At 34.5% G+C, this 27468-nt stretch overlaps 1 protein-coding gene across 4 annotated transcripts in view; it reads left to right on the forward strand.

Annotated features, from left to right (window-relative positions):
* LOC135227008 (transcription factor CP2-like) overlaps positions 1 to 27468 on the forward strand; it is a 193976-nt gene that overhangs the window by 76169 nt on the left and 90339 nt on the right. For 3 of the 4 annotated variants that reach the window (XM_064266761.1, XM_064266762.1, XM_064266765.1), the window contains one exon: positions 7379 to 7621. The exons of the other annotated variant lie outside the window; for it this stretch is intronic. In XM_064266761.1, coding sequence (XP_064122831.1) covers positions 7379 to 7621 — 243 coding nt within the window. The remainder of the gene's footprint in view (positions 1 to 7378; positions 7622 to 27468) is intronic. 4 annotated transcript variants of the gene reach the window in all.

Raw genomic sequence — 27468 nt, forward strand, 5'->3', positions numbered from 1 at the left:
GATTAGCAAAACAGCCAGTCTTGTTGAATTTAGAATTTGTAATGAACTGAATATATTAACTGAATCTGTTAGAATTGTAATTTATTGAGAGTCGTAAGCAGTGACCACCACCTTATCCCTAAATGTAATCTTTGTAACTATGCTGTTTGCAATATGGATAAAACCAAAAGATTTTATAGAAAACGTGATCAGAGAGACAGGAAGGTTACAATGAAGATTACAGCTCCAATCAGCTTACCAAAAGAATACCTCATTCCTGGGGCAGCACTCATAAAGTTATACTCTCTCCAAAACAAAAGTATGCTGTAAAACCTATTATGACATGAAGGCCTCTGGTGTCAAGTATGTCTTCTCATAAATACACATGTGCCCACAAATCATTTACTTGTTAATTATTGCCAAATTACAGCATAGAAGTAATCAATCATCAAAATGTGATCTTGATTGATTATAAGTGTTCAGGAAGCACTTCAATATTAGCTTGACTGCCAGAAGTAAGAGTTATAGAAAGATTGTATAAATTTTGACCCCTGTTGGTCCGTGTATTTGAAGGCATCAAAGGAAATGAAAGTCCAGGGAAATGGCCAACTTTGAGTACGTCTTGAAAAAATAAGGCAGGACTTTAGTTACATATTTACTTGCTATTTCAAATATCCAATTTTGTCAACTATAAGTAGACAGATTACTCGTCATTTCAAATATCCAATTTTGTTAACAGTATAGTAGACAGATTACTCTCTAGAATTGTCAGTCTTTTCTATGAAAGGGATGACAGTAGAAGCAGTAATGTCTTGAGAAGAAGTTAGAGACCCATGTAATACACTTGTATAATAGTTTCTGCCACATAATTGTGTTTCATTATGTTATGAGAATATATTGGGCCTTTTAAACTGTTAGACATTTAACTGTCCAAATCTAACTCAACAGCAAATGTCAGATTATGGCCCCAAAATGAATTCTTATCTGAATTTCTATGGTTTTAACCTGAGTATACATGTCAGAATCTTGCAATGTTCTGGTAGCTATCTATATAAATAAAAATGAAAATGTTTTGTTTGTTCGAAATCTTAAATCTCTGAAAGTTTTCACCAATTGCTTTGAAATTTTGACACATTGCATTCAAATGTGTGTGTGTGTGTGTATAACGGGGTTTCGTTCTACCTTCCCCCTCCAAAGGGGGTGGGGGTGAGAAGGGATTCCCTGAAACGGAACTGGTTCTACCCGTGAAACTGGGCTGGTTATACCCATAAACTTAGTTACTTTACAAATTTATCATACATAATTTCTGTATACATATGATTTATTACTTGGAAAAGTATACTATTAAAGGGTAAACATCAATGCCATCAAAGAGGGTGAGTTTGAGAAGGGGGTTGACAGAGAGAGAATGAGAGGGAGATGAAGTGACAGAGAGTAGACAGGGTGTTAAGGAGAAGAAAGAGAGAGAGAGAGAGAGAGAGAGAGAGAGAGAGACGAGGAGAGAGAGAGAGACGAGAGATGAGAGAGAGAGAGAGAGAGAGTGTGTAAAGGAGCTTTCTCTTTTCTTTCTTTTCCCTTTAACCAGACTGAGCCAAAGCAACGCGCATGGCTGGGTACAGCTAGTTTCTCTATATAAATTTTTACTAAAGAACAAGCTCTGGGTCAGCGTGATGATAAAGGAAAATGTGTGGCACCGTGGTCTGGCGAAACTAATCTATGACCTGTCTAGTTGTTTATAACATACAGTATAATTGCAAGTCACAATCTTTTCATGGTTGTGTAAGTATTAATTTTCTATGTAATGGTATTGTAGAATCGCAATTTTTTTTCACAATGTATCTGTTTCGTATTGGTGGTAGGAGAGTACACTGTATTCCAGTCTTCAGCTTTGCTTCTTAGGTACAGTAATTGTACCTCAGTTATTAGATGACTTCACTTCTTGCTATGTCTTTTAAGTTCTTGCTATGGAATCCTATACTGTACAATCTATTGTTGGTTTGTCAGTAAGGGTAGGCTCATGTTTTTACTCCATGATTATTGACTTGATTTTTCATCTGTTACTAGTTCCAGTGTATTTTGTTATTTGTTAATGTTTCATTTTCCTACCTTATCTCTTGTTATTCTATATATCAAAGTGATTTTTTTCTTTTTGGTAATTTCATATTTTCATATTTCACTTTCCATGTTTTTATGGTCTTAACATTATGTTCTTATCACCCTAGTTCCTTGGCACTTATCTTACTTGTGTATCATCTCCCGCATTGTAACTTTATATTGCACATTTTTATCCTTCCCAAATCAAACATATGAAGAATAAAACACCCCAGTTCCTTATAGTTAGGATAAAAAACATGTTTTTGTCAAAATTTAGGGCAATCTGCTTCCTTCCTCTTAAGACACTCCTTAGCTTCTGGACAGTATTTATACCAACTTTGCTTTTCTAAATCTCAGAATATTTTACTTTTATTTTTTTCTGTAGTGAATAGTAAATTTCAGCAACTTGCATATACAAAAATAGAACTGGAAATTGGAATGCAGATTAATATGATTGCGTCTGGATAGACAGTTTTGTAGCCCATACTCCACCTAATGGGTCGCTATGTAGCATCACTAGCACACTGTAGGTAGTACTACATGTTCTTGGCATCTTCCAGTTGGCCTCCTGGTTAGTTGGTTAGGGTCTTTTCATTTTAGACTATAATGGTTTTGGTCTCCTCCTTGTCTTTGTAAACTTCTGCTGAACCTCATTTTATTTTTACCTTTTATTTAAGAACAAATTTTCTAGTGAGCACTTTGACAGTACTGTAGTGATGAGACACATTTTCTTTTAATGCTATTTTAATAATAATAGTGAAAACATTCAGGGTAAGGTGCTGTATCACCTACACTTGTATTTCTGGTAACATTTTGCAGACATTTTTCTTGATTTACCCTTTTTTATGCTTTGTTCCATTTTGTTCCCTTGTATTTTTGCATTTGAGTGAAAAAGTAATTGGCTTGTTCCTTTAAGTTATATCAGAGGCTTTCTCAAATTTGTTTTTATGCCTTGTAGTCTTTTTTCCAGTGAGTTGCTATGTTATAATAGGTCCTTTTTTTTCAATGATATACAATGCAGTATTGCAATTTGGTATGGTGATTGGGTTTAGTATAACATAATACGTATCAGTTAGGTTTTGGTATAACTTACCATTCATTGTGAATTGATTATGTGTTAATGTGTGTTGGCTGCCAATTTGCCTTTCCATTTTGAAATTGCTTCTCTCACCTTGTCATCTTCAACTTCGTTCTTCCATTCTTGTGGTCTGGATGACTTGCCTTGTGTTGAAGGCAAGGCGCAGGTAAGTCTGCCGTGGAATGTAACTCTTGTGGTTTAATTACCGTTGATGGAGAAGATTCTAACTGGCCTATGTAGAGATAAAGTCCCTCAGAAGTAATTAAGTTAGATTGATGGTGCTAATAAGCATTGTATGCAAAATATTCAGCTAGAAATAGGATTTCCTAAATATCCAGGTTCATCATGAGGTGTTTGGAGTTTGAATTCTAGAATATTGTAGCATTAGCTTCAGAATTTGGCAGCCTCTTAGCATCGAACCGTCAAAGAACAAGCATTGTCAAATTGAATTTAGTTAATTTGATTGCTACAGTCTTGTAGATGGGCACTCGTTAACTGGGTTAAATATGATATTTAGAGGATTATTCCTAACATGTGAGTTCCGGACTTAGTACTTTGACATTCAGTGTTTCTATGTATTTTCTGTCATAAAAACAGGGGACTGACTGTACACAAGAGTTAGGAAATTATTTAACCCTTAGGAGCTGTGGTAAAAAAATCAATATGCAGTACCCCAGGCTCGGGAAACTTTGAGATTGGGCAATTTGAGGAAAAACACATCAATGGAAAGTGGAAGATACACAAATGCACAGGGTGTAAGGAAAATCTTATAAAAAAATTTTCTCTACCCTCCACGAGAAGTTGAAATGATTATTTACAACCCATTGCGGGGCCTCTTTTACAAGACAATTGTAAATTCTATCCAGTTATCCATGCTTTTTCTAATAAATTATTTTGTTTTTTGTGAAATTGTAATTACAGCTCACAATATTCAAACAGATATGAACTAAAATCAGTAACAAATTCTGAGCTTATTTGTTGTAAAATATTTACGTAAATTTATTAAGATAGAAAATGCAGGTCCCTCCTTGAAGTCAAGTACACAACTATGTGTCCTGAGGTGCCCATTTCCTTTGAACCAGTCTAAAACTTGCCAATAGTGAATTTATGGGCTAAAGAAGTAATAGCACATCTTTCCCATCCAAATTCCCCCAAGTCGATGCCGCTTAATATTGTTACATATTCACCATGAGTGAATCTGTCAACCACCCAAAACCTGTTATTATTTCATATGTGAGTATATCTGTCCATTAAGGGTTAAACATCCTATGATTTTTGTTTCTGTAGCACTTAACATGTCATAGGGGCTGGAACTAAACAAAAGTACGTATATATTTATTGCTAACCAAGAGGGAAGATTAGAAGCAAAAATAGATCTCTTTGGATTGGGACCTACAGGGAGCTCTGTTTTGTAGTTGCCTTTCAATTTTCCTTAGTTTTAAGGGAGGTAGTTAGTCTGTTTTTTCTTGGCTTTATCAGTTATAAGATTTTCTCAGAGTCTGTTCTCTTTAGTGTTGGGAAGGAACTTGCAGAATACCTTCACCATTCAGTTTTTATATCTGAAAATATTGCTGTTCTATTTTCCTTTCCTCATAAATATTTTTTATTCATTCTTAAATAAGGTTGTTGTTTTCATCTTTTTGTGGGAAGTGTTTTATCTCCAAACTACTACTTTTCACTTTCATCTCACATTTATATATATTCAAGCTTTTAATAAGTTACCATTGTTATTGTTAATTTTGTGTGGTTTTAAGTGCTAAGTTAATAACACTAAACTTTTGAGAGCAGTCTGTAATGCTCTTGATTGCTAGGATTTTTATTTTTTTTTTGTTAGTAACATAGCTTACCCTTCATAATTACAAATGTACTATTGCAACTTAGAGAAAACGGGCTTTCGAATGTCACTTTGAATGTATCATTAATGAGAGTCAGCAGATCAAATGATCATTTGTGGTAGTGTCAACAAACTAATAGTCAAATTGATAATTTGAATAGGAACATTCATTGGGGCTTGGTCTAAAATACAGAAAGTTATCCTTGATGGCAATTTGGATTATAAAGGCAAGTGTTAAGTGCATTAGCAGTGTCAAGGTTTGGTTGCTTCACATTTTACAGGAATCTTGAACATCACCAGCCATGCTGATTTGATTTAGGCATCTGGCAAGATCAGTAATGCTATCTTTTCCTTGACTGAAAAAACAAAAACTTGTCTATTGGATTGTATTTCATGAGTTTGAAGATCTGTCAAATAGTTTTCTTTATTTATGAATGCTGTAATATGCCATGCTATTTTAGGCTTACACAGGCCACATGGGATTTTGTAGATAGTGTAAAGGCTTTAGATTTTAAAGATTAAATTGGCTCCGTATGAAATGTTTTAAGATTTTCAGTTGGTGGGTATGTTGTAATAAAAAAAGAATAAAACTGCATCACTGTTGGGTATGTAGTTTAGCACAAAGTCACTTCTATGATTCATGTAGAGTTGGGTATTGAGATCCTTCCCCTGACTTTTCATGTGCAGGGGAAGTGGCTTTTGAGTGCACAGAATAAGAAGTAACAGACAATTTTTGTTAAAAAAAAAAAAAATCTTGAGCACAGGACTTATGACATTGCTTTCCCAAGAATGAAGTGATTAAAAATTTAACTCATGAAGCTGGAATGTAATTTTAGAACATTAGTTTAAAGGTTTAGAACCAGGTCGTAACTCAGGGATTCCATGTTATGTCTAAACACACATCACCCACATTTCTGTGGTTCATGCAGTAATGCGAATGTTGCCCATAATATGAGGAAATTAACCTGAACTAGAAATTACACTAGAAGTTGTGTGACCATGCGAATGTAAAAAAAACTTGTAAACAGAAAGGTAAGGCTTTTACCCGTTTAGTATGATGAGAATGTTGACATTATTGACATCTGTTCTTGAGTTACACAGTATCTTGAGGTGCATTCATGTTGTGTTGATGAAAAAAAAAAATTATATTCTGGTGTGCCTGACTAGGTCCTGGAGGAAGCAGGAGCAATTGGAGTTCATTTTCATAAGAGCCACTTCCTTGGGTGTGCTTTGTAACATCCTTGTAATCTCAGTGGTTTTACTTAATACCCTTCGCATTTTTATTCATTTCCTTTGCTCTTATGGCTTTGAAACTTAAATTCTTAATGTTATCCTCATTATAAAACTTAATCCTTTGGACCAGCTTTGATATTAAAAAGTATCTGGTTCAGCTATTTGCAAACCCTTTCAGGTTTTGGCCACTCAAGAAGAGTTCTGTCTGTGCTACATGCACCTCAGATAAAGGGCTTGCATAGGGAAATTTCTTGTGATAGTTTTACCATTGGTTGGCCTTGGAGGCAAATAATTTTTAATACTGAAAGGGTTAATGTTCTATAGACTTTGAAGCATCATTCTCATAATACATCCCAACTAGGGGAAACCTACAGATGTGACCTAGATGTAAATCCTTTCCTTCAGAGCAGCTAGGTGGTTAAAAGGGTATTAAGTTGGTTTTGCTAGAACTGGTGAGTGAATTGTCTGTTTCCCCACTGCAAGAGAAGTTGGTGTGTGTCCTGTTTGAGAAATGCTGAATGAGCTATATTTCAGTACTGGAAATAATTATATTTGTTGAAGGTGGGTGTTATGAAATATTCTCCAAGGCTGTCTTGACAAGTAACATTCATGTAATCATATCTATTTTCACACTTCATGTAATCATATAGGTTTTACCATAGTTTTGTTACCAAAATTTCTATTTTTGTATATTGTAAGCTCTTTTTTTTTCACCCTTTAGGTGAGTTCATTGTTGCAGTTTTTACTTTCATTCTTTTGACAGTTAAGTGTATGGTTACAGTCATATGGTCAACTTTCATTTATTATATTCTACTCATACTAAATTGGAATGTGCATGCTCATTGGTAAAAGATTTACTTGAGTAGTTAAGTATGTAAAAATATCCTAAAGTTTTACCTTATGTCTACTTTACCAAATCATTTGTAAATTGCTGCTCTGTTTATGTTGCTTAATTTCAGATAATTGAACTGTAATTATAGATGTGTTTAAGGGTTTAAGTCTTAGTCTAGCAATGATCTTGTATTTCATTAGTTTTTCATAATGAAAATGGAATGATGCACATACTGCTTACTTGTGAGGTAACAGTATGTAGCTTTGTTCCTACTAGAGTAGTTAGATCTGCAGGTTTTCGGGGGCTGAGATAGGTTATATTTTTTCAGACTTTTGAGCTCAGATAATATATCAGAGGGACCTCCACCATCTATGCATCAGTTATTACAGCAGCACATCCCTCCCAGTGGTAATCAAGGATCAGTTGCTGCCCATGGTGTGGCACAAGGGGCGTCAGGATCTAATCTTTCAGTAAATAATCATGCTGCTCTAGCACTCCAGAACTCTCCCAGTGATACCAGCCTTGACACCCATAGGTTGCAGTCACATGGAATGCAGTATGAAGATAGCAGGTAATTATCTTTGACTGATTATTAGTATAGGTAATATATTAGTTTAGTAGCTCTTTTAGTTGTATAACTTTTATAGACGTATGTATGATATTTTACTTGTGTCGTATAAAATCTTGGCCAAGGCTTAAGAGAAGCAGAGGAAGGTATGTTCATAACACCCCCTTTATTAAAGCTGATTAACACAGTATGATCTACTTTTTATGCCTTGGGGATTTTATAGGACTGTAACTATGGATAGAAATTACAGGTTAATGAGTTAAGTTGATGACTGGAGAAGGAAACTTACAAACAAAACTCAGACTTAAAGTTGAAGGTAATTGGACTGGACTGGAACTCACTGAAAAAGCATGTGATGATGGTGAGCATATCATGAATTTTTGTGTTTTACTAATTTTGGACTAATATATACATATCCCCATGGTGAATTTGGTATTGAGTATGGTTTTCTGTACTGCATTAACCCTTGGATATTTTTGATGGTCATTAAGAGCAAATCCACTCAGACCAATTAGTTGCTTGTTATCAATGTATTATTCTGGTATAAAGCTGGTAATGGTGGCAGTATGAAGCAAAATGCTTATACACTTGTAAGTTTAAAAATGAGGAACATTAAGAAGTCCAAGTGATTTGAATTTAATGGATCATTTTGACATTTTTAAATCAGGACTGTAACAGATTAGGATAGTAATTGAAGTTTCAGTGGTTGGGCTGAAAACGTTATCAGAATTCCATGGGTTGGGATGAGGAGTATAATATATGAATCCCAGATGTTGGCATGAGGGTAGCATTGGAACCCTAAGGATTTGATTTTGAATGATGTCGTCAGAAACCCACCAACTGTGATGAAGGTGATGTAGGAATCACAAGGGTTGGCATGAGAATGACACAATCAGAATCTCAAGGGTGGGATGGAATTGTAAGATTTGGGATGAAGATGGCTCTTTGGAATCCTTACAGTTGGGATGATAATGATGATGGTATAGGAATCTCAAAGTTTAACATTCAAAATATCATTACATCAGGCTCATAATGACGTTAATATTATGTATCTAAATAAAATACGCAGCTGATCAAGACCCTTAAAACTTAGGATGTTGTCTTTTTATTAATGTTATCTACACCAAATTTTGTTTCATAATGGGAAAATAAAGGATGTGAAACATAGATTTTTAAGTTTCCAAAATATGAGTTTTTTTTTAATTGCTTCACCAAAAATAGATTGGTTTTCTTTGTCGATCTTTGGGTTACAGTGTTGATTAATGTAAATATAAAGTAAGTCATTATTGCTGGGCCAAACTAAACTTTCCCCAACTATCAGTAATTACAGTATCTCGGCCCAAAAAAACTTAAAATCTGTATTAGAGTTGTGGAGTGCATCTGTCCCAAAGAATTAAAGTTCACTATCCAACTCAAGGTTTAAAAAAAAATAAAAACCATTATAGATTAGTTTGAAGGCATCATGTTTCCTCATCAATATAGGAAGTTAGTTCCTTGCACCTTTAATTTTAGTTTTCCATGGTCAAGAAAAAGCAAAAGAAAGCACCTAACATTTAAAAGGCTGAAATTTCAGAGATTACATTTTACCTAACGTATAAGACAGTAAAATGTGTTTACTTTTTACCTAACATATAGGACAGTAAAATTTGTGTGATGACCATTTTCATCTAAATTGGATGTTGCAAAACATACTCAGAGATGTTAGTTTTATTTTGCCAGAAACGTGTGGGTGAAATGACTTATTAAAGTACTGACATAATATCAAGGTGGTTGAAGGGGACTTTTGACTTAAAATGTAACTCAGGGTTACCATATTCATTAGATAAAAGTGTGCTATCTATTTATTATTAAATTAGGATGAGAACAAATGCTATTAGTGGTAAGATGAACATTACATACTCATTGATAGTGATGTTTGTTACCCCTTGACACTTAAGTACAAGTAGATTGATAGGACCATATGACTTTTATCTCTTGTAGACCTCTTTCTGTCATGATAGTGTGGCAGTGATCCAGGAGGGCTTTCTTCTTTACTTTGTAAGACGTCTAGGGATCTTTCTCCTAAACTCGTGATATTTTATTTGCTTAAATATTGCTCTGTTTCAAAGAGCAATAGGTGTTTATTGCCGTATTACAGACCAGTCTTCTCTACTGTACTTTTTAAAGTTGCTGCAAAATTGATCTTTGAAGTCTATACACTGTAAGTACCTTGAATGTGATCAAGAACTTCCTGACAGCCAATATACTTGAAAGACGGACAGCCAATATATTTGAAAGACGGACAGCCAATATATTTGAAAGACGGACAGCCAATATACTTGAAAGACGGACAGCCAATATACTTGAAAGACCTTGAATGTGATCAAGAACTTCCTGACAGCCAATATACGTACTTGAAAGACGGACAGCCAATATATTTGAAAGACGGACAGCCAATATACTTGAAAGACGGACAGCCAATATACTTGAAAGACGGACAGCCAATATACATACTTGAAAGACGGACAGCCAATATACTTGAAAGAAGCAGTGGATTGCTTGTGATGTACTTTTAGATCCAAGTATATAGTCACATTCTAGTCAGCCATGACATGGGCAAGAGTTTAGACATGTTTGAGTTGACTTGACTCTGCATGCATGCAACTTTTATGAAAGGATTTTTTTTTATTGTCTTGACAGTACAGTAGAGACCTGGTCCTTGCTCTTACTAGAACTCAAAATAATTGGATTTAAACAAGAAATTTTAAGTAAATTTTTGCGTCTGAGCTCAAACATAAAACTGGAATCCGACCCAATGAATCATATAATTTTTTTAAAACAAAAGTGGTTCGGTCAGTCATCGCTAGTTGGCGTTATTCACATGCCCATTTGGTGAGGAAAACGGTAAGAACCACTATTTAAACTTAGGAAGATTATTGAAAATTATTTTGAAAGAGGCATTTGTGTGAACCTTAAAACCCTGCTGAGATTTTTAATGATAGTCTAATCCTTGAAGTGTCATAGTTGTGTCAATAGTTAACTATCGTCACAACTAATGGCACTGTAAACAAGACATCTGCAATAATAGTAAAAACTGTAGGTTAGATTATTCAAGTGAATCACTGGCGATACAACTTTCGATACTGTAAACAAAACAACTGTAATTACAGCAATTACTGGGGATAAGTACCATAATTAGATATTAGGATGAGTGAACTCTCACTTTGTTACAGGTGTATGATCTCTATCAGTATTCTAAAATGATCATTTGAAAAAGTTAAATATATATTACAGAATATAAGCATAGTCATCGTACGCCTTTTGCATTTGATATTGTTTACATTCTCAAAATTTCGGTTAAGAGATACTTTTTTCTTGTTAAATTACAAAGTCGGGTTTAAAGCTTGCACAGTACTTGATTGTATAAGTGTGGAGTGCAATTTTACCAGCTCTGAACATCAATTTCACCTGCTCTGTTATTTTGATTTGATTTTATAGTGACTGCAAATAACGTCGACAATCGGCCGTTTCTCGATTTGTTTTTTTTTGTTAGTACGTGTTTACAATAGCTTCATCCGTAATTCAAAAACCTGGAATATCTTAGTGGAAGACAGAGTATCATCATAATTATGGAGAGAGAGTGAGAGACACTGTTGCACCATATTATCAAATTATAATGTGAACGGAGTGATCTGCCATTTGCATTATGGTTTTGTTTACATTTATAAAATAATCAGCTGATTTCATTTTACCAATATGATCACTGTCTTAGTTGCCAAATGGAAATTTATGAAAGAAAGCTGGGTTTAAGAATTGTTGCTACTTTATTTATATGTACATGTAGTAAATTAAATGAAGCATTGCATGTGTTGTTGTCAGTTTCAGACAGTGCTTTGCCTGCCAAAACATTTTGCAGTCTGCTCATTATTCGTAATTGCCAGTCGTGCTTGACTTACGAGACTTGTTGTTTACTAAGGGGTAATATTTTCTTGGTAGTATTTTATAATCAAACTAAAGGGTTTTGTGATACGTACTGACAGTTCCCCAGTTATCTGACATTGATAGTTCCCTAGTTGTCCTTAATATTGGGTTTCTTTCCAATTTTAAAGGAATACGCTTATGAGGATCTACTTCCAATGGGTATTACTCCGCCAATAATAACATCACATTCATAAAACATAAAGAGGCTATGAAAGGTGCCCATATTTAACAAGGATATTTTATGAAAAAATTTTTTTAATGTCATATCATGTATTGAAAGATATTTTAAAGTGATTTTGTATACAGTATTCCAGTAGACTGTATGGTGGTTTGTTTACGTCTGTTTGTGCCACCAGCTGGCGACTTAACTTTTCCTAACTTTATGATAACAGACATAATTCAGTTTATTTTTGATATCTTATTAATTTGCTGTAATAATTAGGCTTGATTTTCAATGTTTTATTATCAGCAACAATAATTGTGCCTACCCCTTACATACTACGCACCTAGTCTAGCCTATGGTGCTCAGTCAACCATCGGTAATATGGCTGCATTGGGCGTAAATAGGGCAGTTATTTTAATACAGTATATATTTAAAAATGAAAACAAGTATCCAGTATGATTCGTTATTCAACACTTGAACTTATTTCATTGTAATTTGTGTATGTGTAATGTTTTGTATAAAAAGGCAAGTTTAGAGTGATAGCTAATGGTCAGGAATGGATTATTCCATTTTCAGTCAATTCTTGTGGGAAAAATTAATTCAGATCTTGACTAAATCGCATCTTGTCGCTGCTTCTATAATGGATTAGCATTGAGGTCCGGGGCTATACTGTATGTTTGTGTTGGAGGCTATGTACTTGATCATCTTAAGAATTCTTTCAACCTTTCCAGTCTGGGTTAGATGTTTAGTAACATAATACCCGGACTAGTCAAAAAAAAAGAAAAACCAAAAGCAAATGAGGAAAGGGTGACATGCACATACATATGGTATAAAAAAGTTAACATCTGTCCAATTGCCACAGCCAGTTTACAGATACTACAGCATTCTGCTAGAAATGAGTGGAGGAGCATCTAGCAATGGAAATTTTGCCCAGGAGGCAACCTCTTCGCTGGAAAACCCTAAAAAATACGACACTAGCAGAAAGACATTCTAATGCTATCTCTGTTTCTTCCCCATTTATAGTACGTATGTGCTTACATCATTTTCACTTATTTCATACTGATTTGTTGGGTCATAATCTCCATTATCCTATTATTCCCTAACTTGAAAAAGTGGGAATCACCAGGGCTGAGAACATCCTGGATTAGCAGTAGTACCATCGTGAAATCCCATGGATAACAATCCTTCTCACTCAAAATAGAACTGAGGCCTGATAAGTGGCCAATTAATTGATTTTGGGCCATGCAGCAAGTCTTATGAGTGCTGTCTTGTGAATTTTATTCAAGTACCATGTCATGAAAATACTGTGTCATGAAAATATCCCTGATATGACTTCAAAGTTCGTATTGAAACTATGTTAAAGTCAGTTACACGTGAAGTGTTATGGAACTGGGAGAAAGTTGTTGCTTGTGCCTCTAGTGACCCGAGGCACATAATTTCTGGTACAGCAGTGTTCAGGGTATGCAACTCTTATTGCAATTCTTTGCTGTACTGAACTTTTAAGATTTGGAATGAATCAATAAATGGTGTAATTCCTGTGGGTTGAAGCTGAACCTGAGGAATTGAAACTTCTTGTGAAACCGGCAATCTAGACCAGCTTTAAAGAGAGTAAAATCACGTCCTCTCTTAAAGGCGGTAAGAAAGTAAATGATGAGTTCACTGGATGGTAAGGCATTGTGGGAACTACCTAATAACCCGTGAGCAGGCACAGATGTCAATAGTCCTAGGATGATACAAGTTTTATTTTTTTTATTAATTTTACTGGATTGCCAGCAGGTGCTAGAATATCCTAATGTTAAGACTGGAGTTTTTTTAGTTATGAAAAATACAAATTGATTAAAAAATTTTCATGTTATCTTTACACTACATAGTGAGTGTGCTTTCGTAATACTTTTATATACTACTAGCTGACCAACCTGGCGCTGCACGGGAAAATTCTCTCTCTCTCTCTCTCTCTCTCTCTCTCTCTCTCTCTCTCTCTCTCTCTCTCTCTTCTGTTAAGATTGTTGCTTCAGTTACATTGCCCAGCATTTTTGACATTTTATGTTTTACCTCTTCTCACCCCCTATTCCTGTTGGGGCTGAACTTGGACTTGAGGGGCATCAGGAGTATCTCTGTTCATCCCAACGATCTTAAAAAATGGATTAGACACTAATACAGGCAGTCCCCGGGTTACAACGGTGTTGGCTTACGACGTTCCGAGGTTACGACGCTGTCAATAGACGTTATTTCCAGGGTTACGACGCATGTTCCAGGGTTACAACGCCTACAACGCTCATCTGGGAGATGAAATATGACACCAAAAATGCAAAATAATCAATATTTGAAGGTTTTTTTTTATGAAAAATGCCATAAGAATGCAGTTTACATAGTTTTCAATGCACCCAAAGCATTAAAAGTAAGGTTTGCTAAGGATTTTTGAAGATGTTCCGGCTTACGATGATTTTTGGCTTGCGACGCGTCTCTAGAACAGAACCCCCGTCGTATCCCGGGGACCGCCTGTATTCATAATTTTTGACATTTGACTTTTTTTTTTTTTTTTTCTCTCTTTACCTCTTCTCATCCCCCCCTTCCTATTGGGGCTGCACTTGGACTTGAAGGCCATTGGGAGTGTCACTATCCATCTCAGCAACCTCAAAAACTGTAGATTAGATACTAATATCTCTCATTTTCTGTTATTTTTATGTTACCCCTTCTCACCCCCCTTCCTATCAGGGCTGAACAAGGAATTAAAGGGTATTAGGAGCATTGCTATTCATCTCAGCAACCTTTGAAATCTGTAGATTAGACAAATATCTGTCGTTTTTGGTCATTTTTACATTGCCACCTTCCCACCCTTTCTCACCCCCCTTCCTATTGATGCTGAACTTGAACTTAAATGGCATCAGGAGTGTCATTACTCATCTCAACAACCTTTAAAACTATGGGTGATTTCACTAATATCTGTGGTTTTCAGTTACTTTTACATGTCACCCCCCTTCCCACCCCTTTTCACCCCCCCTCCCTATTGGGGCTGAACTTGACTAGGAGGGCATTGGGAGTGTCACTATTCATCTCGGCGACCAAGAAAACTATGGGTTTGATGCTAATATCTGTCGTTTTTGGTTACTGTTACAAGTCACCCCCTTCCTCTCTCTTTTTCACCCCCCCTCCATATTGGGGCTGCATTTGGACTTGAAAGGCATTGGGAGTGTCACTATTCATCCCAGTGACCTCAAAAAATTGCTCAGTGCATGTAAATTTTGAATGATTTGCTGCCTTCTTCAGCTCCAAGGATGCTGTTCAAAACGGTTGAAAATATATCTGTTACTGCCTGAAACCTCTTGTTTGGAAAGCATCCTATATTCACAGATATGATCGTATTACTGCAGTGCCATATGACTATAGTAGATTCACATCAACCGTGCATCTGGTGTCTAGGCCTATCCCTTGCGATGCTTCTGATTGGCTGTTGACAAGCCAATTACAGGGCTGGAAACTCAGTCTCTCGAGATTCACTTAGGCCTCTCCTGATGGATACTTTTGTAAGATGTATCCCTCAGGAGTGGTGGAACATACATCCTGCCTATGTGAACTCTCTTGAGAGACTGAGTTTTTCCAGCCCTGGAATTGTCTTGTCAACAGCCAATCAGAAGCGTCGCAAGGGACGGGTCTAGACATCACCTCTCCAGATAATCTGCCTTTTACTAGTCATATTTTCAAAACAAAAATAAATTGCAGAGCAAGCCTTAAGAGTATGTAAGCTGTGTGCCTCAGTGGCTTTGGTAAGCTACTGTATATAATATAATAATTATGGAGGAGTGTTGCTCTTTGATTAAAATATCTTCTTTAAATTTTATGTTTTCCATAGTGGGAGCAGTGATGTGCTTGCATTCTGTGTTATTGTATGTAAATCGTCAAAAATGGTAGTTAAGTACACAGCAACACGAGTGAAGATACAGTTTGATTAAATTTCATTCAATTTTTTTTTTTTGACAGAAAGCACATAATATTATTAAATTTACTCTAGAACATGAAAATACAATTCAGAATTACATCTTCAAAACAAAAGCATTCTACTTAAAAACACCATGTATATCCAAAGTTATTGGAATTTATCAGATGGATGCATTCATAGAGATCTGGAAGATAGAATTGGGAATGTTGGCTGTGTTACCCCATATTACCACAACAGTATTTACTCATTTTCGTCTATGAACAGGATTATTATTGCATCATCATAACAAGTATTAATGGTGATTATTTTAGCGTCTACAAATACATGTACATATCTGGAGTCCATAGCAGTCAATGTTGTGACAGCTAAGGAAGTTTGAATAAATCTAGTCAGAGACATGAGAGTATTCTCTATAATGTGATCATGTGAGGAGGAGCCCAATAACTTTGGGCTGGAAAGCACAAGTTATGGATATTGGGGTAACAGCTTTCACACCGATGACAGATGTTGACATGGGTTGAATGCTAGTAGCTGTTTACAAAGCTACTGTCATTAAAAGAAAATATTTATCAAGATTAAAGTAGCTATGCTTTCATTACAACAGTTTGGAGTTAGCCTGTACAGCGAACACGGTTGGATTATTAGCCACGAGACCAAAAGATTTCCCTATACTGTCTGTCAGCACTTTTTGCACAATGTGAAACTTTCATTGGTTGTGCAGTAAACTTGGAATTATTTGTGACAGTAGCTATTTTTGCTTACATAGCTTGTTAGGAATGATTTTTCAATGAAAATTGATTTTCAAAAGTAAAAACTGTATCAAGAAAGTAAGAGTTACTGTAGCTTATGGTTGAGTTTTTCCACCTTTTAAAAATTTTTTTAATGTTACAGCAATTGTCGAATCAAATCCATAGAATTCATTTGAATACTATAGTCATTTCAAATTTCATTCAATATAGTAAAGCATTTTGGCAGCTCTACCACGCAGATCCTGTACGCTGACTCTACCCCCCCCCCTTTTTTTTTTTTATTATGTCAAACACCAATACTATAATTCTCTCTCTCTCTCTCTCTCTCTCTCTCTCTCTCTCTCTCTCCTTCTTGAACCTACTTTACAAATAAAGGCAGTCCCCGGTTATTGGTAGGGGTTCTGTCACCGGCGGGGTGCTGATGAGCGAAAACCCCCATTAACCGAAACTGCATGTATATTATTACTCAGTTACTCAAAGAAAATATAATGAATTAAGTATTTATAGCTAGAGCTAGGCCTATGCTTACACACAAAAACTCTCTCTCTCTCTCTCTCTCTCTCTCTCTCTCTCTCTCTCTCTCTCTCTCTCTCTCTCTCTCTCTCTCTCTCTCTCTCTTATCATGATAGTATTGCATTCATTCCTGCATTGTTCCACAGTTTCCCTAGGATATTAACCAAATTTTTACAAAATTTTGTCATTATTTAAGATTGTGTTTCCATTTATGCATGAATTTTATTTCATTTTAGTGTCGTAACATTAGTTTTGAGTAAGGTTTCACAGTAGTTTTTGAAGAAGGACAGTCAATATTTTATTCTGAACTAATGCTACTAAAACAACTTTAAAGAAAAATAATACAGTATAGTGGTTGTTGGCTGCATTCAAGTATCGAATATTATAGGACAACTTTAGAATCTTTGTGGCTTCAAGTTATTATAAGTCTATTAACCCTTAAACACCTAGCCGCTATTTACCAAAGTGTCTCTCATATGCCGGGGGCATTCGGGAGTTAGTGCCAAAATGGAAAAAAAGTATTTTTCAAAAAATCACAGCACGCTTAGTTTTTAAGATTAAGAGTTAATTTTTGGCTCCTTTTTTTGTCATTGCCTGAAGGTTAGTATGCAGCCATCAGAAATGAAAAAAATATCATCATATAAAAATATTGGAATATATGACAGCGCAAAAAAAAAAAAAATTCATTTATGATTGTATACGAATCGTTCTGTGAGCAAAACGGTTAAAACTAATGAGTTAATTTTTGTTGTTGTATTGTACACTAAATTACGATGATTTAGGTATATAACAAATTGAAAAATGATCAAAGCAGCACAGAGAAAATATTATCACAAAAAGATGCATGAATTCGTAATGCGCGGACGGAAAAAGTTTTTTTTCCAAAAATTCCCCATAAATCGAAATATTATGCTAGAGACTTCCCGTTTGTTGCAAAATGAATGTAATTGATTGAATATTACTAGACTGTAAGAGTTTTAGCTTACAATTGCAGTTTTCGACCATTTCGGTCGAGTGAAAGTTGACCGAAGGTCAAATTTTTTCTATTTATCATGATTTATATGAAATTATTTCAAAAGTAATAAAAGCTACAACCATGAGTTATTTTTTGTTGTATTTTTCATGAAATTGCACACATTTTCATGTATAACACTATATGTAACGCCTCATAGATAATGGTGCGAAAATTACGACAATGTGACTAAAGAAATTCTGAGATTTTTGCGTGCGGAGGTAAGGAAAAAGTTTTTTTTCAAGAATTCACCATAAATCGAAATATTGTGGTAGAGAATTGCAGTTTGTTGCAAAATGAAGGTAAATGATTGAATGTTACTAGAATGTAAGAGTTTTAGCTTACAATTGCATTTTACTATCAATTCAATCGAGTCAAAGTTGACCGTAGGTTTAAATTTTGGCACTTATCGTTATTTATATGAAAATATTTCAAAACTACAAAAGCTACAACCATGAGTTATGTTTTGTTGTATTTTACATGAAATTGCGCACATTTTCATGTATAACATTTTATGTAACGTGTAATAGAAAATGGTGGAAAAATTACGAAAAGGTGACTAAAGAAATTCCGAGATTTTCTGCCGAGTTACCGCGCGCAGACATAAGGAAATTTTTTTTTTTTAAATTCACCTTAAATCGAAATATTGTGCTAAAGACTTCCAATTTGTTGCAAAATGAAGGTAAATGATAGACTTACAATTGCGTTTTTCTACCATTTTGGTAGAGTCAAAGTTGACCGAAGGTTGAAATTTTGGCACTTATTGTGATTTATATGAAAATATTTCAAAACTGATAAAAGCTATAACCATGGGTTGTTTTTTGTTATATTCTACATGAAATTGCACACATTTTCATATGTAAAACTCTTATGTAATGGCTAATATAAAACGGTGCAAAAATTATGACAGTGACGAAAGAATTTCTGAGATGCGTCACTGATGCTTTCTAGTGCGAGAAGAAAGCTATTCGCGCATGCGCGCCTGGATAAGTTTGTAAACAAAACAACAGTTTGATCCGTGAACTCCCAGCATCCCTCCAGGCGCGTGATTTAAAATTTTTCACAAACTAGGCCTATAACTATTTTTCTGCGAATATTTAAACTTTTTGTAGTCAATGTACTATACGTCCGTAGTCAATGTACCGTACATCTGATTAGCACCCAACAGACAATTTTAGCCGACATATAATGCGTCCAATAGGAGTTAAAGGGTTAAACAACAAATGCGATGACTTTGAACCTCCTCCCCGTTTCTAGAGTTGCCAGATGTGTCATTACTAAACAAAATATGTCCGATGATTTAAGAAAACTGTATCTTCCCTCTTTTTGCTGACTACAAAATGGGCAAGATGATAAATGTGGTTCTACGGTAATACTATCATATTTGTGAAATTAGGATGCTCTCTAAATATCAGAGGTTTCAGGCAGTAACAGATATGTTTTCAATAATGGTGCCAAATGCTTAGAGCTGAAGATGACTGCAAATCCTTCAAAAATTAAACAAATAATGAGGTTTGGGGTCAAGACAGCAAGTCTAGACCTTGTTGGTGTTGTGCCTTCATTCTGCAGGCTGGACAGCAACAAGTTTAAACTAAGTTTGTTGCACATAGATTATTTGCTTCACTCAATAATATATGAATGTTCGTTGCCTTTTATTTAATACAATATATATAACTGTATTTTTTATTTTTATTTAATTTGTGTTATTTGTTTTCTTTTTGGTTTTAATGGAATTAGTGTTCATTGAATAATATGAATTTCACATAGAATTTGTAAAAATTCAGGTTTTACTAATTTTCTGTCTGGAACATTGTGATGGTTATATTCGCAATTCTTCTATCAGGAACTTGTCAAGTGATGTTCACCCTGACCTTTTCCAGCCCAGTATGCATAAATCTTTTAGGTATTCTGCAAGATAAAATTTTCTATTTTGGGAAATTTTAGCTTTTATCTTACTGATGTTGGAGTTGTCGGCATTATTAAGTCATATACAGTCTCTTCTCAGCCTTGGAGCATATTCATTTTGGCCTCTTCTTTCATCTTGCTCCCCAACCACTGACACTTATGTCTGATTGTATTTTCAACCTTACATATGTACGTACTTCATCTCATTTATTTTCTGGAGCTTACTAACTTGTCCAACACCCTCTTTTCATTGTCTTTATGCTGAATGCCTGAAAGTGTCCTAGTACTTTGCTCTATAGCCTAAATTTCATGATTCATAATTCATTCATGCTGATGTCAGATATAGTTGACTTATTGTGAAACAAGTTTTTTAATACCTAGCACCTCTATCAGGTTTCTTATAAGCGTCCGTTTGTTTTTTCTTGCTCATTTCTTTGTCTCTAATCCTTCTAAATTCTAGTTCTCTTGAATTCTGAGGAAATATCTTAATCTGGAGCTTCTAGTCAATTTCATGCTAATCTTGATTATATTAGTTTCTGATCAGTTGGCTTAAATGCTTTTTCTCCCCAGTTTCCCTAGGGATGATGATATTAGGGTAAGAGTACCCTTGAGCTCTCGGCTCCTTATATGTATGGTCACAATTTTGATCTGGTTGCTTCTGTTTCTAAAATCTTGGTAATGCTTTGAGATACGACAAGAATTATTTGCCATGCTATCAGCTGATGTGCATCCTTTTGTAAGCAGTTTCTGTGCAGCTTTGAAGAAGGGAAAGGTATTCTTATGCATTAAGGAAAACTATCTTGATTTTGTATCCAAAGAAACAAAAACAGGTCCTGTGGCAAAGTTCTCATCTACTTTTATAAATCCAATTCTTCTCCCTTCACTGTCCTGGTGGATGGATATTTTGCTATTTTTTTTACTTTTCGGTGAAAAGGGTACATTCTTTGGCTCTAAGTGTCTTGGTAAAATCTACCAAGATTCCAATGAATCAAACCTACTAGTTATTAGCTAACTATTTTTCTTGAGAAAGTCAAGGATTGTGTAATTATACATCTTGAAAGTTTCTTCTTAGTTTGAGGTGTTTTAGAAATACAGGTAGGCCCCAGTTAACGATGGTTTTTTTTCTTAGGGGGCCCAATGGTAACTGAAAATAGTCGCTAACCAAAATTCAAAAGTCTATGGGTGCGTCAATCCACCTTATAGTGCCCTAGACAGTGTTATGGTCAGACATTTTGTCCTAATAGTTAATAACTGTTTTATGAAAATTTGGACTTTCATTTGCCTAGTCATTTACTATGGTCTGTTTGGTAGTTCTACAAATTTTTAATGCCAGATTCGATGAACTTGATGGTAAATGTATGAGAGAGAGAGAGAGAGAGAGAGAGAGAGAGAGAGAGAGAGAGAGAGAGAGAGAGAGAGAGAGAGAGAGAGAGATATTTGCTACAACAATATTTTGCTTGCCATTGAGTCATCGTATGTTAGTGAAATGTACCGTAGTCATGTTACAAATGATGTTAATTAAGTAGAACAGGAATTGAATATTTTGCATTATACCTATATTTGCTATGGAGAAAATATTGGCAAGGAAATATAGTACAGGTACTCCTCACTTAACCCTTAAACACCAAAGAGGTAAGATGATAATTGTCTCCCGTGTTCATTGGCTGAAGTTTAGTATGCAATCATCAGAAATGAAAAAAATTATCATTATCATATATAAATAATGCGATATATGATAGCGCAAAAACGAAATTTCATATATAATTGTATTCAAATCGCACTGTGCGCAAAACGGTTAAAGGTATCAGGTTAATTTTTTTTCGTTGTAATGTACACTAAATTGCGATCATTTTGGTATATAACACATTGTAAAACGATAAAAGCAACCCAGAGAAAATATTATCACAAAATAATGCATGATTTCGTAACATGCATACGTAAACAAATATTTTTTTCAAAAATTCACCATAAATCTAAATATTGTCCTAGAGACTTCCAATTTCTTTCAAAACGAAGACAATTGATTGAATATTACTATACTTTAAGGGTATTAGCTTACAATTGCAGTTTTCGTCCATATCTGACGAGTTAAAGTTGACCGAATGTCGAATTTTTTTATATATATTTTTTTATATGCAATTATTTCGGAAATTAGAAAAGCTTCAACCTTCAAATATTTTTAGTTTTATTCTACATGAAATTGCGCACATTTTCATATATAAAACTCTATGAAATGCCTAATATGAAACGGAGCAAATATTCCGAGAATGGGACGTACGCATTTCGGAGATTTGTGGCGGAGAATCCGCACGCGGAGGGAAGGAAAGTTTTTTTTTTTTCAAATTCACCATAAATCTAAATATTGTGCCAGAGACTTCGAATTTGTTTCAAGATGAAGATAAATGACTGAACATTACTAGACTGTAAGAGTTTTAGCTTACAATTGCGTTTTTCGACCATTTTGGTAGAGTCAAAGTTGACCAAATGTGGTTTTTTTCTATTTATTGTGATTTATATGCAAATATTTCAAAAATGAGAAAAGCTACAACCTTCAATTATTTATTCTTGTATACTACATGAAATTGCGCACATTTTCATATATAAAACTTTATGTAACGGCTAATTTAAAATGGTGCAAACATTACCACAATCGCACGTATGATTTTTTTGGAAGAGTTACCGCGCGGACGTAAAGAAAATTTTATTTTTTTCAAAAATTCACCATAAATCGAAATATTGTGCTAGAGACTTCCAATTTGTTGCAAATTGAAGGTAAATGTTTGAATATTACTAGAATATAAGCGTTTTAGCTTACAATTGCGTTTTTTGACCATTTCGGTAGTGTCAAAGTTGACCGAAGGTTGAAAATGTGTCACTTATCATTTTTTATATGAAAATATTTCAAAATTGATTAAAGCTACAACCATGGGTTGTTTTTAGTTGTATTGTGCATGAAATTATGCACATTTCCATATATAAAACTTTAACGGCTAATTTTAAAATGGTGCAAACATTACCACAATCGCATGTATGATTTTTTTCGAGTTACCGCGCGGACGTAAGGAAAAAGTTTTTTCATAAATTCACCATAAATCGAAATATTGTGCTAGAGACTTCCAATTAGTTGCAAAATTAAGTTAAATGATTGAATATTACTCTAAAATAAGAAGTTTTAGCTTACGGTTTTTTTTTTCGAAATTTTTGCGTTTTTAAAAGACCATTTCGGTAGAGTCAAATTTGACAGAAGGTTGAAATTTTGGCACTTATCGTTATTTATATGAAAATATCTTAAAAACTGACAAAAGCTACAATCATGAGTATTTTTTAATTGTATTCTACATAAAAATGCGCACATTTTCATATATAATACTCCATGTAACGGCTAATTTAAAATGGTACAAAAATTATGTCAAAGTGACGAAATAATTTCCGAGAAGTGTCACTGATACTTTTTAGTGTGGCAAGAAAGAAATTCATGCTTGCGCACCTGGGTAACGATTGTAAACAAAACAACACCTTGATCTGTGAACTCCCAGCATCCCCAAGGCGCGTGATTCAAGTGTTTTCGGCTAGTAGGCCTAAAAGTATTTTTCCGCGAATTTTTAAAAAAACTTTTGTACAGGTACTATCCGACTTACAACCTACTCGACATACGACCACTCGTACTTACAACCTTACTTCAGACAGTTGACCAAATTTGAGTTACTTTGGCACTGCGCCATCTCATGGAGAACTCTCATCATCAGGCAGCATCAGTTTGAGAGAACTCTCATCACTCAGGCAGCATCAGTTTGAGTTACCCTTGCCCTATCTGCAGCATCATTTGGTATTAACTGTACTATAGACTGAATTGCAAACCAATTTACGTAAGAATCGACTTCTGACATGCATGCAAGAACCTAACCCCATTGTAACTCAATGCCTGATTGTACGTAATATATACTATTACATAAATGATTAAAATGTATTAGTAGAAGTACATTATGGTAAAAAGATTGAAATAATGATTGTACATTACATTAAAGTACTAAGTAGGCACTTATATAGCAAAGGTTTGATAGTATACCCTACCCAGTATGTTGGCCACTTTCTAAGGTTCGACTTACATCCATTCCGACTTACAACCAGTTGGTCGGAACCAAACTTGGTTGTAAGTAGGATAGTACCTGTATATTGACGTAAAATACGTCCAGTCGGCACCCGAGAGACAAAAAATGTCGACGTAAAATACGTCCAGTCGGCGATTAAGGGTTAACAACGTACTCGTTTTACGACTTTTCAGAGATGTTGGCAACATGGAGAAAGAAAAAACATAAAATGAAAATAAAAATAATGCTGAATGGTGGTGAGCCATTAGTTCATTGTGCGGCCAACAGGGTGGCGCCACATATTTACAACTTCAAGACAGAAAAAATTATGCCATATCTCCTGTTTTTATGAAAACAGTTCTTAGTAATAAAAAGAAAATGTGTGAAGTCAAATATATTTTTTATGTTAACTTGAAAACAATACTACATATATCTGTTTAAATATTCCACTTGAGAAATCTCTACCAAGTCAAACCGTTTAACCAAACCAATGAGACATTTGGCATGCATAAATTACTTACTCTTATAAAGAGTTTGATGATTTCTTTTATACAATTGTGTATTTACATATTCGATATGTCACCCATGAGATCAGATGATACTAGAGGTAAGAAGTGCAAATGTAAATCTTTATCTATGCTAAAAAATATTTATCCCATAAGCAAATAGTTTAGTGTTCACTTTCCCCAATAGATGGTGGTGTGCTTTGTTTACATTTTGACGATGACATTCAAATGCACTGTGATTGCCAAAATTCACTCAATATTTTTCCATCTTGCTACCCTCTACGGTCTAAATAAAAGACAAAGAAACTAATAGCAATAATTATGAAGTACCAAATTTAGGATATGAAAGTCACCGATGATAATGTGCAGATTCTGAGAAACTTTTAGTACTATATTGACTTACTATTAGGCTAACACGGGAAATTATTAGGCTAACACGGGAATGTAGGCTAATTGTTTTAAATAAAGTACTACTACACTATTTTAAAGAAAAGTATATACTATGAAGGTATAAAATGATGAAGTTAAATTATATGAGTAATAAAATGATAAAAAGCATTGTCAGAAATTAGCTAAGTAGTGGGCCATGTCAGAAACTAGTTCTGTGTATAATATATGACTGAAAATTTATGCTATTAGTCAAAATACAGAGAATAAAGCCCTTAACGACGAATTTGTTTAATGACGTAGTCGCTAAAATGGAACCATGTCACATTATACGAGGAGTACCTGTACTGCTAGGTTTAAGCTGCAGTTGTAGCTGAACTTAAGAAAAAAGTATTTTTCACACTGCTAATGAATATGAATTATTGTGCATCAGAAACATGGATGAAACTCAACCATGAATAATAATGGAGAAAAAAGTATTTTAATAAAAAAAAATAAGTCCTGAAAGAACACATTTTACTGTTGTTTTCACTCCAATAAAAGATAAATATATAAATATCACACTACGTATTATGAAATAGGATGAAAATAGTGAATGGAATATATTAATTTTTCAAGCAAAAACAAAAACATGCTCCTGACACCTTATGTTAACGAAAAATATAACTTTACAACAGACGTATTAAAGTCATATTTCAACTTAAAACTTCATATGACGAAAAATAACCTTGTTCCATGTAAATAGTCTCTCAGAGATTAATTTATGCTAAATAAAAGCAAGAAAATTACTCTGAATTGAGTTAAATACTGCAAAATAATCTTACCTCTGTTCTTGGCTAATTTTTCCAAACAAAATCATTGATCTTTTTGTAATTTATAATACTAAAGAAATATGAGACTACAGTGGTCCCCATACCCCCCCCACCCCCCCCCCCCCCTCGTATCCCTGGGTGATGTGTACCAGACCCCCCGCGAATACAATGGGCCCCAGTATTCGTGTTCTATTCTCGTGCCGTTCTGCTGGATTCCTTTTGTTATGTGGATTTTCATGACAAAATTAGCGGATTTCTATGACCATAAAACTAATCACTAATTAGTGTATATTTATGTTATTTTCATGACTAAATATGCATTTATGATACAAAAATGATTTACTAATTTTCAAATATTAATATTGATTAATACTGTATTAGTAAATTAATAAGATCAAATGATATCACATAATAAAAATAGCAATTCTCTCTCTCTCTCTCTCTCTCTCTCTCTCTCTCTCTCTCTCTCTCTCTCTCTCTCTACTCTCTCTCTTACAGCAGATGTAGGTGTTTTTTTGTATGGTAAATAAAGGTGATGTTATTTATGATTTTCAGATAGAATATTAATGTAAACAGCAGATAATAATACATATATTAATATAACTGTAATTACAAAATTCATATTATGTGATAGTATTTTAAAGAAATACAATAATCTATCCATTTCACTCTTTTAAATAAGGATAACTCCCTCTCTCTCTCTCTCTCTCTCTCTCTCTCTATCTCTCTCTCTCTCTCTCTCTCTCTCTCTCTCTCCCCCTCTCCCTTTTACCACACAAGATATGTATGTCATAGTGGTAACTCTCTCCCGCTGTTTCACTGGAAGCTTTAGAAGTATTTTCTGAGAGAACAGAGATAACTCTCTCTCTCTCTCTCTCTCTCTCTCTCTCTCTCTCTCTCTCTCTCTCTCTCTCTCTCTCTCTCTCTCTGAGATGAAAGAATTTTTATGGTACTAATAATAAAACTGTAATTACAAATTTTGTATGTGGTGGTATTTTAAAGAGATAAAAATAACCTTTCCATTTCACTTACATAAGGATAACTCCTCTCTCTTACTGAGATGGGAGAATTTTTATGTTAGATGTATGTTTATTAATATTTTCAAATGATGATAATAATAATTTCAAATGAAAATTCTTCTTGTTGTCTTTCTCTATATCCATTTCCCTACCTTCTCTCAACTCCAGAGATGCTGGAGCTCGGGAAGCTGTCAAATATGTCAAGTAATGTGTCAGGGGAAGGAAACAGTGCCATATAATGGTCAACGATTTTAATGGTTTTTATGCAATCTCTCTCTCTCTCTCTCTCTCTCTCTCTCTCTCTCTCTCTCTCTCTCTCTCTCTCTCTCTCTCTCTCTCTACTGAGATGAGATAATTTTTATGGTACATGTAGTATGTAATAAGTTTATTATTAATATTTTTCAATAATAGGTAATACTATAATATGTCTGACAATAATACTATAACTATAATCTAAAAATTCAATGTGAGTATTTTAAATACAATAATCTTTAATTTTCACTCTTTTCAATACTGTAAGGACAATTTCTCTCTCTCTCTCTCTCTCTCTCTCTCTCTCTCAGTCTTCTCTATCTTCCTCTCTCTCTCTCTTCAAATCGTCTACTCTCTCTCTCTCTCTCTCTGCTGCAAGTGTTAAAAGTACGTAATGTATGTGTGTATGTACATATATACCTTTAAGGGTACTAATATTTAGGATTACTTTGAAATTATATTAATACAATCTCTAAGATTAATACAGTAGGATGATAATAATTTAAGGTAAATTTGATGTAGGATGTTACATAAGGTATACATTTGG

This window comes from Macrobrachium nipponense, chromosome 15 (assembly GCF_015104395.2).
Source record: "Macrobrachium nipponense isolate FS-2020 chromosome 15, ASM1510439v2, whole genome shotgun sequence".
In the NCBI taxonomy this organism is placed as follows: Eukaryota; Metazoa; Arthropoda; class Malacostraca; order Decapoda; family Palaemonidae; genus Macrobrachium; species Macrobrachium nipponense.